Below are 16,763 nucleotides of genomic sequence, written 5' to 3' on the forward strand. Positions count from 1 at the left end.
ACGGGCAAGACACTTCATAGGCAAGATTAAGGTAATACAGCAGCCCTATACTTCATGCCAGAGATGACCCAAAACATGTACAGCAACCAGAGACGCAAGAGACTACAAGCTATCAGCAAGACACTACGGGCGTCAACAATCCATGATACAACTGAATGTAATAAAAAAACAACAGAGGCGCGCAGAGATTAACTCAGGTATTTTTACAAACAGCAAGTGGGCATGAAAAATTCCAGAAATTCTCCGCTCAAATGGTGTAACAATCAGCCCCACAATTGTCGGAAATCCCAGGAAATTCAGCTCAAACAAACACAGAAAGCATGCATATTCCACCGTCATGAATAACCCAACAAGAAAAATTGCCATGAACCAAATCACGGAAAGACAGGCTTCGAGAGTTTGAAGAGAACTGAAATTTAAAGAGAAAAACTTACAGTGCTCTCAGTTTTGTATCGAAGCTGGACAGTGGCGGCGCTGGTGGTGGTCGACGGAGGGAGCGAGCAGCAGCGGATGTGGACTGGTGGTAGCTTGGTCAGATGGCGTGAGGAGAGAGGAGATCTGGGGTGGGCGGCGGTGTGCGAAAGAAGGAAAGGGAGAAAACAGGGGCAGCCTCTTCTTCTCGTTTTTCTTTTTCCTAGAAAATTCCCTCCTGCTCGAGCTTCTTCTTCCTCCTCGCTAACCCTTTGTCTGCCGCCATAGCTTCCCTCTGTTTTCCTTTTAGTCGACCTCCTGCCTCTGTTTTTTTTATTTTTCTTTGTCTTTTGCGGTTGCTCTGTTTTCTTGTTCCTTTTTTCCTTTTTGCCCCCAGACCGAAGCTCCCCTCTCCTTAGTTTTTTCTTTGGCCGCTCCTCCCTTTCTGTTTTTCCTTCCACCCTTTGCTCCCTCAGACGAAAAACCCTAGCCGCCTCTTTTGAGCATTTTTCCTCCGCTGTTTTTTCACTCTCTTGCTCCTCTGCCCGTCTCTTCTATTTTTTCATTTTGCTCGTTGCTTAGCCCGCCGCCTGGTTCCTCTGTTTTGCTCAACCCGCCGCCTCCAGATTTTGCTTTTATCCTTTGCTCTCTACTCCTATTTTCTCTCCAGCCGCCAACTTCATTAGACTTCGCTCTCAGCTCTCCACCCCCTTCAGCCGCCAACCTTACCCTTAGCTCCCTCTACCCTTCTTCTTTTTTTTTCAACCTCTGCCCGACTTGCTCTAACCTCTCAGCCGTCACCAGAATTCCCCCTTTCTGTCACTTCTTTTTTCCTTTTAAATCTTGGGCCTCCAAGTGTCTACCATTTAACCCTTTAGGTGCCTTGTTGTCTAATATCCAAAGGGACACTTGTCCCCATGCATGCCCCCTCCGCTTGTCATTTTTTACTTTTTCTTCTTTTTTTTCCTTTTGTTTTTCTGAAATTTAGTATGAAGACAAAAATTAATTAAAAATAAAAATAAGAAAATAAAAATAAACTAGAACAAAATAAAATAAAATAAAACCCTAGAATTGAAACAAATAAAGCTATTAAATTAATTAAACAAATAAAGTTAAAAAATCAAAAATTTGGTATCTACACCTTGGTGTTGGTTTTTGCTCTCTTGATGAACATATTTGAATTGAGTATCATTGTGTTTATGTGATCCTTGAATACTTGAGTGATGGTACCTCATTGGGCGAAAGCTCATTCCGTTAAATTTGTTTTCCTTACAGGGAACAACTTTTGGACCTGTGATTTTTGAAAAATGAGTTGAGCTAATCTAGATATTTTGTATAGCTCCTCAGTGGTTGGAAACCCTAAATGTACCTTGATTCAAATGTTTCCCTTTTATTTTGTAAATGTACGAATGTGGTATATAAAAGTGTGTAATCCTGTTCATGTGTTATATTTGATTTGTAAATGTCCATTTTCAAGGATTATATGAAGTTAATTGTATTCGGTTGGGTTTCGGACAGGATCGGAATTTGAACGAAGAAGGAAAAAATTTTGGCGGGAATCTATGCAGGAGAATCCGGCCGCAAATCCGGCCATATCTTGGCCGGATTGCAGGCCGGATTGACAGGGAAATTTTGGAATCCGGTGGATTGGCTACTGCCTCCAATCCTGCCAGGAATCCGGCCGGATATCCGGCTAGAATCCGATCGGATTGTGACGTGGTAGTCACTATTCACTTTCCGTTTCGATTTTCGATTTTCGTTTTTCCGTTTCGTGATTATTGCTTTGTTTAAGCGTGCTAATGTATTCCCGAACAATTTGAGTTGTGTATAACCGTCTTAGTAGTCCTGGCGAGAGTTGGGCAGGCAGTTCGCCGACCCCTTTGGTATGCCTTCAGGGAAGGTAGGGCTGTCACAGTTGGTATTAGAATTTAGGTTAGAAATGAATTATGCAAGTTTGATTTATTGCTTTTTAGGACCTTTGGGGACTGTGTTAAGACGCCGTTAAGTGTGATTATATTGTCTAAGATGTAAACCTTTGCTATCCTTGTAGGTTATGGTCGGAACGAGTGAAGAGGGCGGAGGTGAGCCACCTCGGAGACGCCCACAAGTCATCGACTACCAAGAGAGGCCGGGAGGTCCGATCCGACTTTGGTATACTGCTAGTCAGACCCGTCGCTGTAGGCGTTGCCAGAATTACTCTTATGCAGACCATGTGGTCATGGTGGTACTAGATGAAAGAAGAAGGTTTAGACGTGCCGCCGCTAGGGATCACACCGAGACGCTTAGACTGAGGGGCATCATGAGGATGCAAGCCGATCGGATTGGAGAGCTCCAGGGGGATATAGCCATGGAGCAAGAGCGAACGAATTCTCTGAGGGAGCAGTTGCAAGTGGTTAACAACCGTCTCACGAATGTGGTTCGGGAAGTTAGAGACCGTTCCGGCGGAATCATTAATGAGTGTGAGGCGTTAATCCAAGGGGTGATTGGCTCCAATGCGCAAGTGGAGGCTTCAAGTGACGGAACTTCTGGAGAGGGGAGCACTCCTAGTTCTAGCCAAGGGGGAGAGTCCGTGGGCTCAGTGGGGAACTAGGCTAGAGCTCCTTTGGGTTAAGTTTTGATTCCATGGGAGGAGTAGGTTAGGGGACGAACTTTTAGCTAGTTGCTTTTATAGGTTTGGACTAGCTAGTTTTGTACATAGCACTTTTGATGACTCTGTTATCTCATGGAATTTCTTTTGTTTGTATCTGGCTAGCTGTTACTGTGTAACTTGTTTGATTGTGTTATGTGTATATATGTGTTTGATTTGTGAGTATTTCCTGTTCCTTGTTTATGCTTACATCAATCTTTAATGTTATATTTATGTTTCGGCCCTAGATTGGTTAATTTCGATGGAGGGAACCCGTAGTGGACGGGATGATGGTCGCGGATTTAGACAACCCTCGAATGAAGGGGGTAACCAAGAACCAACACTTGAACCGCATCGTGAACCTAGGGTCGGTCTGAATGTTCAAGTAGCTGCAGCCATCCAACGAATGACCGACTTGTTGGCTCATGTAGTAGAGCATCAGGGTCAAAACCCTAATCTCCAACCCGGAAACCCTGGTAATTACGTGAAGAGCGAGGATAGAGCCCTTAAAAGGTTTCAGAAATTTTTCCCACCAAAGTTTAATGGCAGGCCAGATCCAGATGTGGCCGAGAGATGGTTGGAAAAAATGGTGGACATATTTGCTGCCCTGCACTACGTGGAAGAGAGGCAGGTGACTTTTGTTGTCTTTCAACTAGAAGGGGCAACCCGTTCTTGGTGGAACGTGATTCGCATAAAGTGGGAAAGAGAGCAAACACCAAGGATGTGGGTGAATTTCATGAGGGAGTTCAACGCTGAGTTTTTCCCTCCTTTGATTCAAGAACGAAAAGAAGATGAGTTTATTCGGCTCCACCAGGGGACCCAGACCGTAGCCGAGTATGAGAGCCAATTCACTCGATTGTCCAAATTTGCCCCCGAATTAATTTTGACCGAACAACGAAGAATAAGACGTTTTGTTCAGGGCTTGAATGTGGAGATCCAGAAGTACCTGGCTATAGCTCAAATTACTGCTTTTAGTAAGGCCGTGGAGAAGGCTCAACGAGTGGAAAGCGCCAGGCTACAAGTGAGAAACTTCCAAGTAAAGAAGCGAGAATTTCCTAGCAGTAGCTCAGGACAGGGAGTTGTGTATAACCGTCTTAGTAGTCTTGGCGAGAGTTGGGCAGGCAGTTCGCTGACCCCTTTGGTACGCCTTAGGGGAAGGTGGGGCTGTCACAGTTGGTATCAGAGCCTAGGTTAGAAATGACTTAGGCAAGTTTGATTTTTTTCTTTTTAGGACCTGTGGGTATTGTGTTAAGACGCCGTTAAGTGTGATTATATTATCTAAGACGTAAACATTTGCTATCCTTATAGGTTATGGCCGGAACGAGTGGAGAGGGCGGAGGTGAGCCACCTCGGAGACCCCCACAAGTCATCGACTACCAAGAGAGACCGAGAGCTCCGATCCGGCTTTGGTATACTGCTAGTCGGACCCGTCGCTGTAAGCGTTGCCAGAATTACTCTTATGCGGACCATGTGGTCGTGGCGGTGCTAGATGAAAGAAGAAGGCTTAGACGTGCCGCCGCCAGGGATCACACCGAGACGCTTAGGCTGAGGAGCATCATGAGGATGCAAGCCGATCGGATTGGAGAGCTCCAGGGGAATATAGCCATGGAGCAAGAGCGAACGAATGCTCTGAAGGAGCAGTTGCAAGTGGTTAACAACCGTCTCACGAATGTGGTTCGGGAAGTTAGAGCCGTTCCGGCGGCATCATTAATGAGTGCGAGGCGCTAATCCAAGGGATGATTGGCTCCAATGCGCAAGTGGAGGCTTCAAGTGACGGAACTTCTGGAGAGGGGAGCACTCCTAGTTCTAGCCAAGGGGGAGAGTCCGTGGGCTCAGTGGGGAATTAGGCTAGAGCTCCTTTGGGTTAAGTTTTGATTCCATGGGAGGAGTAGGTTAGGGGACGAACTTTTAGCTAGTTGCTTTTGTAGGTTTGGACTAGCTAGCTTTGTACATAGCACTTTTGATGACTCCGTTATCTCATGGAATTTCTTTTGTTTGTATCTGGCTGGCTGTTACTGTGTAACTTGTTTGATATGGTTGTGTTATGTGTATATATGTGTTTGATTTGTGAGTATTTCCTATTCCTTGTTTATGCTTACATCAATTTTTAATGTTATATTTATGCTTCAGCCCTAGATTGGTTAATTTAACTCGAACATGAGCATCATTAATTAAACTTGATCAAGAAAAATATGTTCTGGAATTGAGAATGCATTAAAGTGAAGCATTTTTTTCATGGCATCAAATAGCTGAAATTATTGACTATTTATTTTTTTATCAAAAAAAAATCTTTTTGTCCAAAATAGTCAAATGCAACAAATAAACATAAACAATTAAAATAGTAGTAATAAAGGGCCCAATATATTTACTGAGCATGTGTTGCTAGGGCAAGAAATCTTATTTCAAGAGAGAGGCGAGTCAAAATTGCTATCTTTAATGTTCCTAAATTAACTGCATAGTTAAATTTTTCAAAGTTTATACAAAAACATTTTTCCTTTTTCACTTAAGAGGATCGGGAATGGGACTCCACCAATACAATACATTTGGTAGCTCAAACCTAAAATTCGTTCCTTACTAGTGGTGCATCTTACCAACAAACTATATTTCTTTATCATATATGTAAACATAACTTAATTTTGAAGTAAAACACATATGACAGTAAAATGCAACTTAATTCTTAAGTTGCTTTACTTGTCATTTGCACCTCAAATTTGCGTCACCAATGGATAGTTGAAATCCCACACTTGATCCTCTCCAGGGGAAAAGAAAAAGAACGAAAATAAAATGAAAAGACAAAACGATTATTAAATGTTCAGTAGGACCTATCCAACCGCTGCCTAGCAGGCGCGGTTAATCAGTCCCCATGCCTTTAAATTTTGAAAGGACAAAATTAGTTCAAAGTTTATGCATATGGGAAATGTTTGCATGCCGCTGAAATTTGCTGGTCAATTTTAATGACCATAAAGTGAACCGTTCTATGTGAAATTGACAAAGTCAGGGTAATGCCATGTTTTCCCAAAGAAAATGTGTCAATGGTTAGATGAACAATCATTGCTATGGTATTATGTCTTCGTGACGAATGGGATTCTGACTTTTCAACAGCTTAGGCTACATGGACATCAGGATCATTGATGTAAACTTGAATTAAATGCTCTACATGTGTACTTTCCTTTCAATTTTTGTTTTTCCTAGGTGGGATTAAGCTTGGTTTTGGTCAAATCAGGCAGCGTTTAAATATTGACTTTGTCACCCGTCACTGTCCTAGCAACGGTATTGGATAATTTCTTGGATAATTATGTCCTCAACTATCATCACATATTGGATAGTAATTTTTCAAGTAGAAATAAATATAGCTTTCAGCTTATCCTACATGTTTTAAGTTATTCCATAGTGTTTTTCTAACTTTGACCCATGTGTGACAAGAAGTTGTATGGTTTATTCTTTTTAAGTTTTTGCTTTGAGAGATTTCTCCGAAATTACTTAAGCCACTATATTTGCAAGGTGTTTTAGAGGTATCTTTAGAGGAGCTTCCTCAAATATTTCAAACAATAGATTCACCATTCAATAGATGAAGTAAAATCTTGAGTAACACGTAGGACACTCTTTGACAAAGTTGGTAACAATTTGACAAAGTTAGCAGGTAGAGCTTCTTTTCTTTCCTAAAGAAAAAATTTATGACAAAGTTAGCAACAATTTCACAAAGTTAGCAGATAGAGCTTCTTTTCTTTCCTAAAGAAAATGTTTATGATGCTGATAAAGTTCCTCCGCATCATCCACCGAAGAGGCACTTGACTATTACGCATTAAATGTTTCCATCTTGATAAATACTATCGCAATGCTAGCGTAGGAGAGAGATTGGAAAATGGAAAGAGACGTTGGCCATTTGATTCCAAACGCACTCGTAAAGTAATTGACTATTGGGGTGCAAATGTGCAAGGTTTCGGAATCAAGGAATTGACTATTGACTTTTCCATATGTATTCACTTGGAAATTTCTTGTCTTCATACTTTGGGCCTGTTGGCAAGTAAGCTTTTGGTCAAGTTTATTTACTACAAATTTTTTAACAATTTTAACTATAGTAATCTCAAAAAATTTCTCAAAATTGTTAAACTATATATTTCAAAATATCTAAAAATTTACGTGCTTTAAAATTTTTTCTTACAACTTCTATAGTAAGTTATAGTAAAGTTTTAAACAAACATTCAAAAAACTCATTTACCAAACGGGGCTTTTGTTCTAGCATACGAAAGGATGTTGATAGCAAGTGATGTCAAAATGACAGAAAAGGAAAAGGAAAAGTTAGTTGTAGTAGAATTCAGAATACAAATTAATCCACAATGTCTTGTTTTATTAGCACTACAAATTTGTTAGAGTAAAATGAAGTTCTATTTGCAAAAAATTAATAAATGAATAAATGAAGGTTGTTGAATTGAATAAAAAAGCAAGAGTACATAGAACTAAAAAGATTCAAGAAAAGATTAAGGGAAAAACTACGTTATTTACTTATAAAATAATAGATCTATTTGCGTGCAAGTGAGAGAGAGAGAAATGAGAATAATAGAAACAAGAGTGAAAGACCCTAACTGAAAACACTTAATTAGAGGGAAAAAGAGGAGTAATTAATCCATAATGGATCTAGGAAAATCAATCAACATGTGTAAAGTTGATTGATTGAGGATAATTTTGACATTTAAGTAAAAAACACTCGAGAAGAAAGATAATTGCTCTGGCAACATCATTTGGCCTACAGTGACATGCAGCAGGTGATAACATATATTCGGTGTAGTCTATTGGAAAGAATAATTCTAGCTTTAGTCATCCAGAATGATTTACATAGTTTGGTTTGGTGCAATCTATAAATTAATCTTGTGCAGAAACCTAAAAGGTCTTAAATCCTTCAACTTACTTCAATTGTAGCAATTTTTTTGTGAAACTTAAAATAAAATTGAATGAGTCACAAATTACAATTTGACTACAAAATTCATTAGAACGAAAGTATAAGCCAATTATTTTTGCTAGAACAATAATAAACTCAAAAATTTTTAAGCCTCTTCCATGGATTGAAACCCAAAAGAGGAAAAAAAAAAAGGGAAAAGAGGTTGAGTTTTGCTGGCATATAATTGATAGGAAGGCTATCTTTTGGTTACAAATTGGAAGGCTATTTCAAACAAAATATATTTCATCTGTTCTGCCTGTTAAAACTTTACAGCTTTCAAAGGTTCAGTACGTCTCAATTCTTTTTATGTGATTTTTATGTCCCAATTCTCTCTTTGTGGTATGGTTTTGGGCAGTGGACCTTTGCCAAAAACAAATTTAATCCCTTTTACTGGAAAATGATCCAATTTTGCTCTCCCTTACATTTTCAGCAAAACAAAATCGAACATTCACTTAACCACTATAGGCTTTGTAGTATTTAACCCAACTAAATACTTTACAATTTTTCACCATCGATGACAAAAAAAGACTTATCTTATAATCTTTATTTTTTATAAAGTTAATTGTTGACTAGATTTTTAGAAGTGCTAAAAAATTGTCTGATTTCATGCATTATAATAACATTTAAAAATTTAATGTTATTGTGAAAATCCATTATTTGACAGAAGATAAACAATATGATGTTTAGGCACCATTCTGAAAGAAATTCATGCTTCTGATATTACTTACAGAAATTTAAGTATTGAGTAAAAGATGAATGGGTGAGATGCATATTCTTCAAGGCTGTTACAGTAATAGATCCTTTAGCATTCTGACAAAAGATAAAAAATATATTATTATCGGAATGCTAAAAGATCAAAAGTTGAATGCAATGTCCAAAAGAATACTTCATGTGTACAGTCTAAATTTGTAGCAATAATTGTGTAAAAGTTGTGGACTTCTCAAGCGGTGTTTTGCACCTAACAGGTTGGGAGCTCATTCAAACCAGAGAGCAGACCGGTCAACAATGTTATTAATATTGAATACAGTGTATGTTGCAAAACTGCCAAGTGTGATGTGGGGTATATTTGCTATGTGAATAACATAATTTCAAAGTGTAGCTGAAGACTTGAAAAGAATTTGTTATTAACTGTTCCAATTCACTGGAAAAACAATTCTAACTCTAGCCACTACATATATAGCAAGTACACCTAATGGAAATTCGAGACCTAACAAGTTCTATTTCACTCCATTTTAAGATAAAATGATTGTTTCAATTTTTTTGACACCATATTATAATTTATTTATATAGCAACTTACATCATATAATATGATTCATATTCCAACTCATTTATACTCAAAGACAAACTTGTTTGAAATAGAAATTAGTGAGGCCACATCCACACCACTAGAAACATTTGCTGTTATGGCAGCTCAAGCTATCATTACACGTCCGTTTGATGACGTTTCTACTCTAGTGATCTATTGAAAACATGATTCATTCTAACATTAGGGTATGTAATAACGACACTTTCAAACGTCCCAATGAGTAACTTTATTGACAATTAGAAGCATCATTAGTTTTATCAATTATGACGCTTGCAAATGTCAAAGAAAGAGGTGTTAGCCACTGACATGAGCCACCACGTAATAAGTTGCCACCACCAGCCTTTATTTTTCACACTGGTATCTATTAAGTACAATTGGATGGTGAAACGATAAAAGTTACAAGGTAGATCATTCCGTAGGTTGTTTCCAACAGCCAACAGGCAACAGGCATCCGTGTTAGTAACCATTACTATTTCCGTCTTTTCATCATTAGTCTCGTGTTTTCACCTTTTAATCTTGTCCTAACAAAGAAGCAACACTTCAAAGGCTAACATATAATAATAGCAACTTGCTAATTTTTCTCATTTGAAAAGGATTTTTGTAATGGGTATCCATTATTGGACACTCGTTCGCACGTCTAAAATTCACCTAATATACCATGTATATTCACATGCTAGCTATTATTATCCTCCTTTATATTTATATACTTCCCTTATATAATTTTACCTATCCTCTCTTATGTTTATTTATTTTTACTAATTAATGTTACATCTTCAAAAATATGGTACCTGAAACATATTGAATGATATCCAATGGACACCTATTAAACAGACCCATTTTAAAAAAGTAACCTTTTGCAAATACTTTTGCATTCCTAAGGAGCTACTTGTCAAGTTCCTAATTGAATATTTTTCTTAAAAGAGGAAGATTCAAAGTCAAGAGCTTGAATGATAATCACTATTATTATAATTAATTAATTAATAGTAATGGATTTTCACTGAAACCCATATAGTGTTTGGTAACTAAAATTCAGTTTGACTCTCTCCATTTCCTCCAGTATTTTTTAGCTTTCTTACTCTTAATTTAAGACTAGGGGGGAGTGCTCGCGCATCGCGCGAGTGTTTGATGCCTATAATTAGAGAGATAATTTGAGAAGAAATAGTTAAAGAAGCTGGAGTTTGATATTTTATGTAAAACATGTTTGCAGTAGAAATGTTAAATGGCATATCCAAGGCATGGTGCGGAGGAGCAGCCGGTACCTGCGATGGTGTCATAGAAGTAAGCGCTCTTGTCGAAAGGAGTAAGGACTCAATGCCCAAAGTCAACTGCTGGTGGTTCAGGAAATTAATCAGATTCATCCTACATAAAGTAAAAAGCGCCAATACAAAAGTGTGTAAACTATAAAAACAAGTCAAGGTGGATAAGCTTACCTTTATAATCAATTAGCAAGTGACTACAGTTACCTAAAGGCAAAGTGGAGCTCATCAAGGCTAACAGGAACGGCTAACCCCAACCCTGGTAGAACCTTCCTTTTTCAGTTGAGGACTAATTTGCTTAGCCAGCGTAGGAAGAAAGGCATGTAGCCGTATTCCCATTAAAGGGATATTCCCTGTTGGCTACTAATTTAGCAAGAAGGTTCACTATGTCACTAAAAGAAAAAGAAAGAGTTTGTTGTAGGAATTTCTGACCTCTCAACAGTAAATTAGTCGCTTAGTTTTCTAAGAAAGCAAATAGCTAGCACATCTCTTCCCTCGTCAAGCAAACCATTCACTTTCTCTAACAAAACGAGCGAGGAAAATGCTTGAAAGCCAAAAGCTCTATAAGATCCCAGTCGTTCTCCTGCCCTGCCTTACATCGATGGATTTCTGTCCTGCTACTGCTATTCCCAAAAGGAAAGAGGGGAGTGAATCTCTTATTTCATATAGCAGAAAACACACCATGACCAGATTAATGTAGTAAGCTAGAGTACCCTAGAAAGTTGACCTTGTTCCAAATACCTCCTGGGAAGTTTTTTCTTAAAGTTGCTCCGAACCTATGATTATAAGCAAACCAATTAAATTTCAGAGGACACCGATTATGTGCAAAAATCTTTATCTTGCAGCTAAACTACACAAACCAAAGTTTCAAATTTAGGATCTGACCACACATTGATGCTACAAACCACAAGAACCACCCACATAAACAACAAAATTGAGGAACAAATCTAATCTCAAGCTAAACCACCATGAATAGCTGCGGCTGAAAACCATTCCGAGATGTTTAGTATAAAGGTTGCAAAAAATATCCCAATTCCAGAAGTCGAAAGGAGAGAAACTGAAGAAGGTGAAAGGGGAAGCATTGAAACAACCATAACGATGCTCAGCCGTTTATTCATTCAATAACCATGTTTTTGGCTATTTAATTGAGATGTAAATGGGAAAAGGAATGGGTTGTTTTAGACGTGAGCTCATATGAGTTGGGAAACGATCAGACAAGTTGTTTCAAACAAAGAAATAACCTCAAACGAGTAGTTGTAGCAACATGTCTTTGTTTTAATTGCACAATAAAAGCCACAGTTATATTAAATGTATCTATAATACCATTCCCGTAATTACACTAACATATAAGCATATATGAGTTGTACACGGTGCAAAAATGGTTGCAAAATAATTTTACCTTCCAGAAATACCCAGATGCCTATATAAATCAAAACTTTTAATGTACTAAAATAAGGACATTTCGGTAAACATACCCAAATACATGCTCCCCTCAGTTGTACCAAAAGTTTTAAGAAAACCACACAACATTCCACATTCCTAAAAAATCCCTATCATGCGGTTGAAATTCAACCCCCTCTTTGACCAAAACTCAATCTTATATAATATAAGGATACGAGACAAATAAATAAGTAAACTTTAAATCCCTATTAAAAAATAATCAATTACAAAATCCAAAGAATAAGCGTATGTCATATTTATTTAGATTTACATGTTTGGATTGCAAATTTTTTGAAAAAAAACATTGTTACGTTTTCCATGATCACATTTTTTAATCACTTTTTTACCTCACATACATCAAATCGTTACAGTAATTTTTCTATGAAAAGCTCTAGAAAATAGGAATCCAAACGAGATTGAATTTAAAACTCGTAGGATAAAACTACTTACCAAATATCCCTTAAACTTTAAATAGTTTTTTTTTTGAAGTTTAAAATTTAAATACTTAATGCAAGAAACATTTGGGGTCCATCGTGTTGGTCAATTGAAATGTGAGGCAAAAAGTGGAGCTGTGTGGAATGGATCCTTTTACCTGCATACCGTCTCTAAATATCTAGCAATAATTGTGTAAAAGATGTCGACTACAATAAAAGATGTAAAGTAAGTTGTCAAAAACTGTAAATCAAGCTCAAAGAGTCAAGACCCAGTAGGAGTAGTACTAAGTAAGCAATCCCGTTCCCCTAACTTAAAAAAAAAAAAAAAATCCTTTCGTAGTCCTTCTCATTAATATTATTGTATTCTATCCTTGCATCATTTTATTTCCCATACTCCTTGTACCTCAAAAAACAAAAACAATGGCTGAATTGTTTGTTCCAAAGATAATACATGAATTGGGTGAGGTTGTCGTGAACCAGCTCGGGGAGAAGATTAACCTGGTGATGGGGGTTGAAGAGGAGGTGGCAAATATCAAAAGAAAGTTAGAAACGATTCAAAATGTGCTGCATGATGCAGAGAGACGAAGGCAGAGCGAGAAACCGGTCGCAAAGTGGCTAGAAGAGCTTGAAGATATAACATATGAGATGGATGATGTCCTGGACGAATGGAACATCAAGATTCAGAAACCAAAATATGAGGGAACTCATCAGAAGCAGCCTACATTGCGGAACAAGGTTCGTTCCTTTATCCCATCCTGTTGTTCATGTCTTAAACAACTTCCTGTGCGTAGTGATATTGCTTCGAAGATAAAGAAAATAAATGGAAAGCTAGAATTAACTTTGGAAAAGGCACGCTAGTTCGAATTTATTTCAAGTGGGGGGATTCCTGATTCTCAAGATTTTCAGCGAATTATGACTACCCCAATCATAGATGAATCAGGGATCTATGGTCGAGAATCTGATAAGGATGCTTTACTTGACCAAGTATTGTCTGAGACTAGTAGTAGTCAAGGAAGAGATGGAGTTCAAATTATTTCTGTAGTAGGCGCCGGGGGTAGTGAAAGACCACACTTGCCTAGCTGCTCTTCAATAATGATGAAGTGAAGAATCACTTTGATTTTAGAAATTGGATCTGCGTATCGGATCCTTTCGACCAAAAAAGGATCGCAAAAGCTATCCTTGAGAATGTCGGAAGAGGTTCTCATTTCATGTTAGAGTTGGATTCGTTGATCCGACTTATAAAAGAAACTTTTTTTGGTAAGAGATTCCTGCTTGTCCTAGATGATGTCTGGACAGAGGATGACTCAAAGTGGAAACATTTCCAAGACTCTCTCAAGGATGGGGCTTCCGGAAGTGTAATATTGGTGACAACAAGGAGTCATAGAGTGGCCACAATGGTGGGAACAACTCATACTCACCAAATGACCCGAATGTCTGACTCTGATTGTTGGCTAATAATGCAAAGGATAGCATTTGCTAGAAAATCAGGGGACTTATGCAAGAAAGTGGAAAGAATTGGGTTAAAAATTGCAGAAAAAAGCAAAGGGTTGCCACTTGCTGTAAAGACTATGGGAAGCTTGTTACGGTTCAAAGATACCATACAACAATGGCAGAATATTTTGGACAGTGAGATATGGCAATTGAATGAAGCAGCTGTGAGACTTTTTCCTCATTTGTACTTAAGTTACAATGAATTACCCCCAGAGCTGAAACGTTGCTTCTCATATTGTGCTGTCTTTCCCAAAGATTTTGAGATAAATGTAGAAAAGCTTATTAGGTTGTGGATAGCACAAGGTTATGTTCGTCCAAATCGAAGAGGTGAGCGCTTGGAGCTGGTGGGCCTTGAGTACTTCAACAATTTGGCAATGTGTTCCTTTTTTCAAGAATTACAAGAAGTTGAGGGTTACTATGGGTTTCATGAATATATGAAGTGCAAGATGCATGACATAGTGCATGATTTTTGCACAATTTCTCACAAAAAATGAATGTCATGTACTTCATGGAATTGATTATGAACAAGGCACTGGAAGAAATTTATCGACTAAAAGAGCCCGTCATCTAACATGGCTAGGCACTGAGAGGGAGTTTAGTTCTCTAGTCGTTGATTTTGGAAGGCTCAGGAGCTTTTTAGCTTTTACACATGGAAGAGTAGTTCCCCAAGGATCAGGGGCAGCACGTCATCTGTTTTGCAGTTTGAAGTGTGTGACGACTCTGACTTTAAGTTGTTGTGGGCTACATGAAGTCCCAGCGAGATTGGAAGTTTGAATCATCTCCGGCACTTGGACTTAAGTTGGAATCTTTTTGAGACACTGCTAGAAGCTATATGTGATCTATATTATTTGGAAACTTTTGATATCAGTAACTGTGGAGATCTTTGTGCCTTCCCCAAAGGATTGAAGGCCTTGTACACTTGAGGCACCTTTTCAATCTTGGGACTCTTCAATTACTTCAAATTCCACAAGGACTCAGGAAGCTGACTTCACTTTGTACGTTGACTCAGTTCAACGCCAGGAGCAACTCTGATGATTTGGCAATTCTGAAGTACCTGAACCAACTGGAAAAATTGCGCGTTGATATTCATGGAGAAGTAGATTTTGGGAGTGTGGAACTTGGAAAGAAAATTTACCTGTGTTGAAATGCTTTAAATCAGATCTTCGACCTCCGCTGAGCTGTTCGAGGTTCTGTTGAGCTGTACAAAATATCTGATACATTTCGAACCCTAATAAACCTGATTTTCCCCAAATTTGTTCTTGCATGTTCTTGTTTGTTCTTCCGTTCCGCTGCATCTGTTTTAACAAACTGGTATCAGAGCTCTAGGTTCATCCTAGGGCTCAGATCACGCAACAACATGTCTGCTTTGAACATCAAGATCGATAAGTTCATCGAGAGAAATAGTTTCAGATTGTGACAGATCAAGATGCGGGCTCTGTCAAAGCAACAGGGTCTGTGGAGTCTGCTGACGAAGAAGAAATCGGATTCCGTTGATGAAGAGTCAATGAGTTTGGAGGAAAAGGCTCACTCGACAATCATGCTGTTCCTGACAGATGATGTCATCACTGAGGTCGCTGGTGAAGAAACTGCAACCGGTTTGTGGGTTAAACTTGAGAGTCTCTATATGACGAAGTCTTTAACCAACAAGTTGCTCCTAAAGCAACGTCTGTTCGGTCTGCGTATGCAGGAAGGTACTCCTCTTCGAGAACATTTAGATCAATTAAATACGATTCTTCTTGAGTTGCGTAATATTGATGTTAAAATTGAGGATGAGGATACCGCGTTGATTCTGTTAGTGTCTCTATCGTTATCGTATGAGAATTTTGTTCAGTCTTTTATTGGCGGTAAAGATACAGTGACTTTAGAAGAAGTAAGACCAGCGCTGCATAGTAGAGAGTTGCGCCATAAGGCGGCTGATAATGTTACAGATAATCAGGCTGCTGGGCTAGTTGTCAGCAGTGGTAAAGGAAAATTGGGAAAAAAGAAGTCCAGAAACAAGAAGCAGTTCTTTAAAGGTCCCAAACCGGATGATGTCTGTAACTACTGTAAGGAAAAGGATCATTAGAAATCTGATTGTCTCAAGAAGAAGAAGTAGCAGGAAAAACAACACGCTTCAGCTTCAGTTGCAGAAAAGGAAGCGAAAAATTCAGAAGAAAACCTGGCCCTAATTGCAAACGAACCAACACATCACTCTGATGTATGGGTTCTTGATTCTGGGGCGTCCTATCACATATGTCCAAACAGGGAATGGTTTACAACATATGAGCAGATAGATGGCGGAAATGTCATGATGGCTAATAGCGCTGTCTGCAAGGCTGTTGGGATCGGTTCAATTAAGATCAGGACACATGTTGAAAAAATTGCCATACTGAACGAAGTCAGGCATGTTCCCAAAATGACGAAGAATCTGATATCACTTAGTACTCTTGACAGTAAGGGTTTCAGGTTTAGCGGAGGAAGTGGAGAGTTGTGCATCAGTAAAGGTTCATTAGTGGTTCTCAAAGGAGTTAAGCATGGCACCCTGTACATCTTACAGGGTTCTCCGATAACAGGTTCTGCCGCCGCTGCTGTTGCATCTTCTGAAGATCGTAGGTCTGTATGACCAAGTTCTGGCACATTAGGCTTGGTCATATGAGCGAAAGGGGGATGCAGATTTTGTCTAAACATGATCTTCTAGAAGGCCACAAGGTCACCGATTTTGGATTCTGTGAATATTGTACTTTCGGTAAACTACATCGCAGAAAATTTGGGAAGGCAATTCACAGGACAAAAGGCACACTTGATTACATCCATTCTAACTGTTGGGGTCCTTCACGAGTTGAGTCTTTGGGAGGCTGTCGGTATTTTTTATCCATGATTGAT

At 38.7% G+C, this 16,763-nt stretch overlaps 1 protein-coding gene across 1 annotated transcript; it reads left to right on the forward strand.

Annotated features, from left to right (window-relative positions):
* Nucleotides 1–12,830: 12,830 nt before the first annotated feature.
* Nucleotides 12,831–15,045, forward strand: LOC113771352 (disease resistance protein RGA2-like). The gene is made up of 4 exons (XM_027315942.1): nucleotides 12,831–13,145; nucleotides 13,317–13,464; nucleotides 13,692–14,359; nucleotides 14,911–15,045. The coding sequence occupies exons 1-4, from the start codon at nucleotides 12,831–12,833 to the stop codon at nucleotides 15,043–15,045; spliced, it is 1,266 nt and encodes a 421-aa protein (XP_027171743.1).
* Nucleotides 15,046–16,763: the final 1,718 nt, after the last annotated feature.

Source organism: Coffea eugenioides, chromosome 5 (genome assembly GCF_003713205.1).
Source record: "Coffea eugenioides isolate CCC68of chromosome 5, Ceug_1.0, whole genome shotgun sequence".
Lineage (NCBI taxonomy): Eukaryota > Viridiplantae > Streptophyta > Magnoliopsida > Gentianales > Rubiaceae > Coffea > Coffea eugenioides.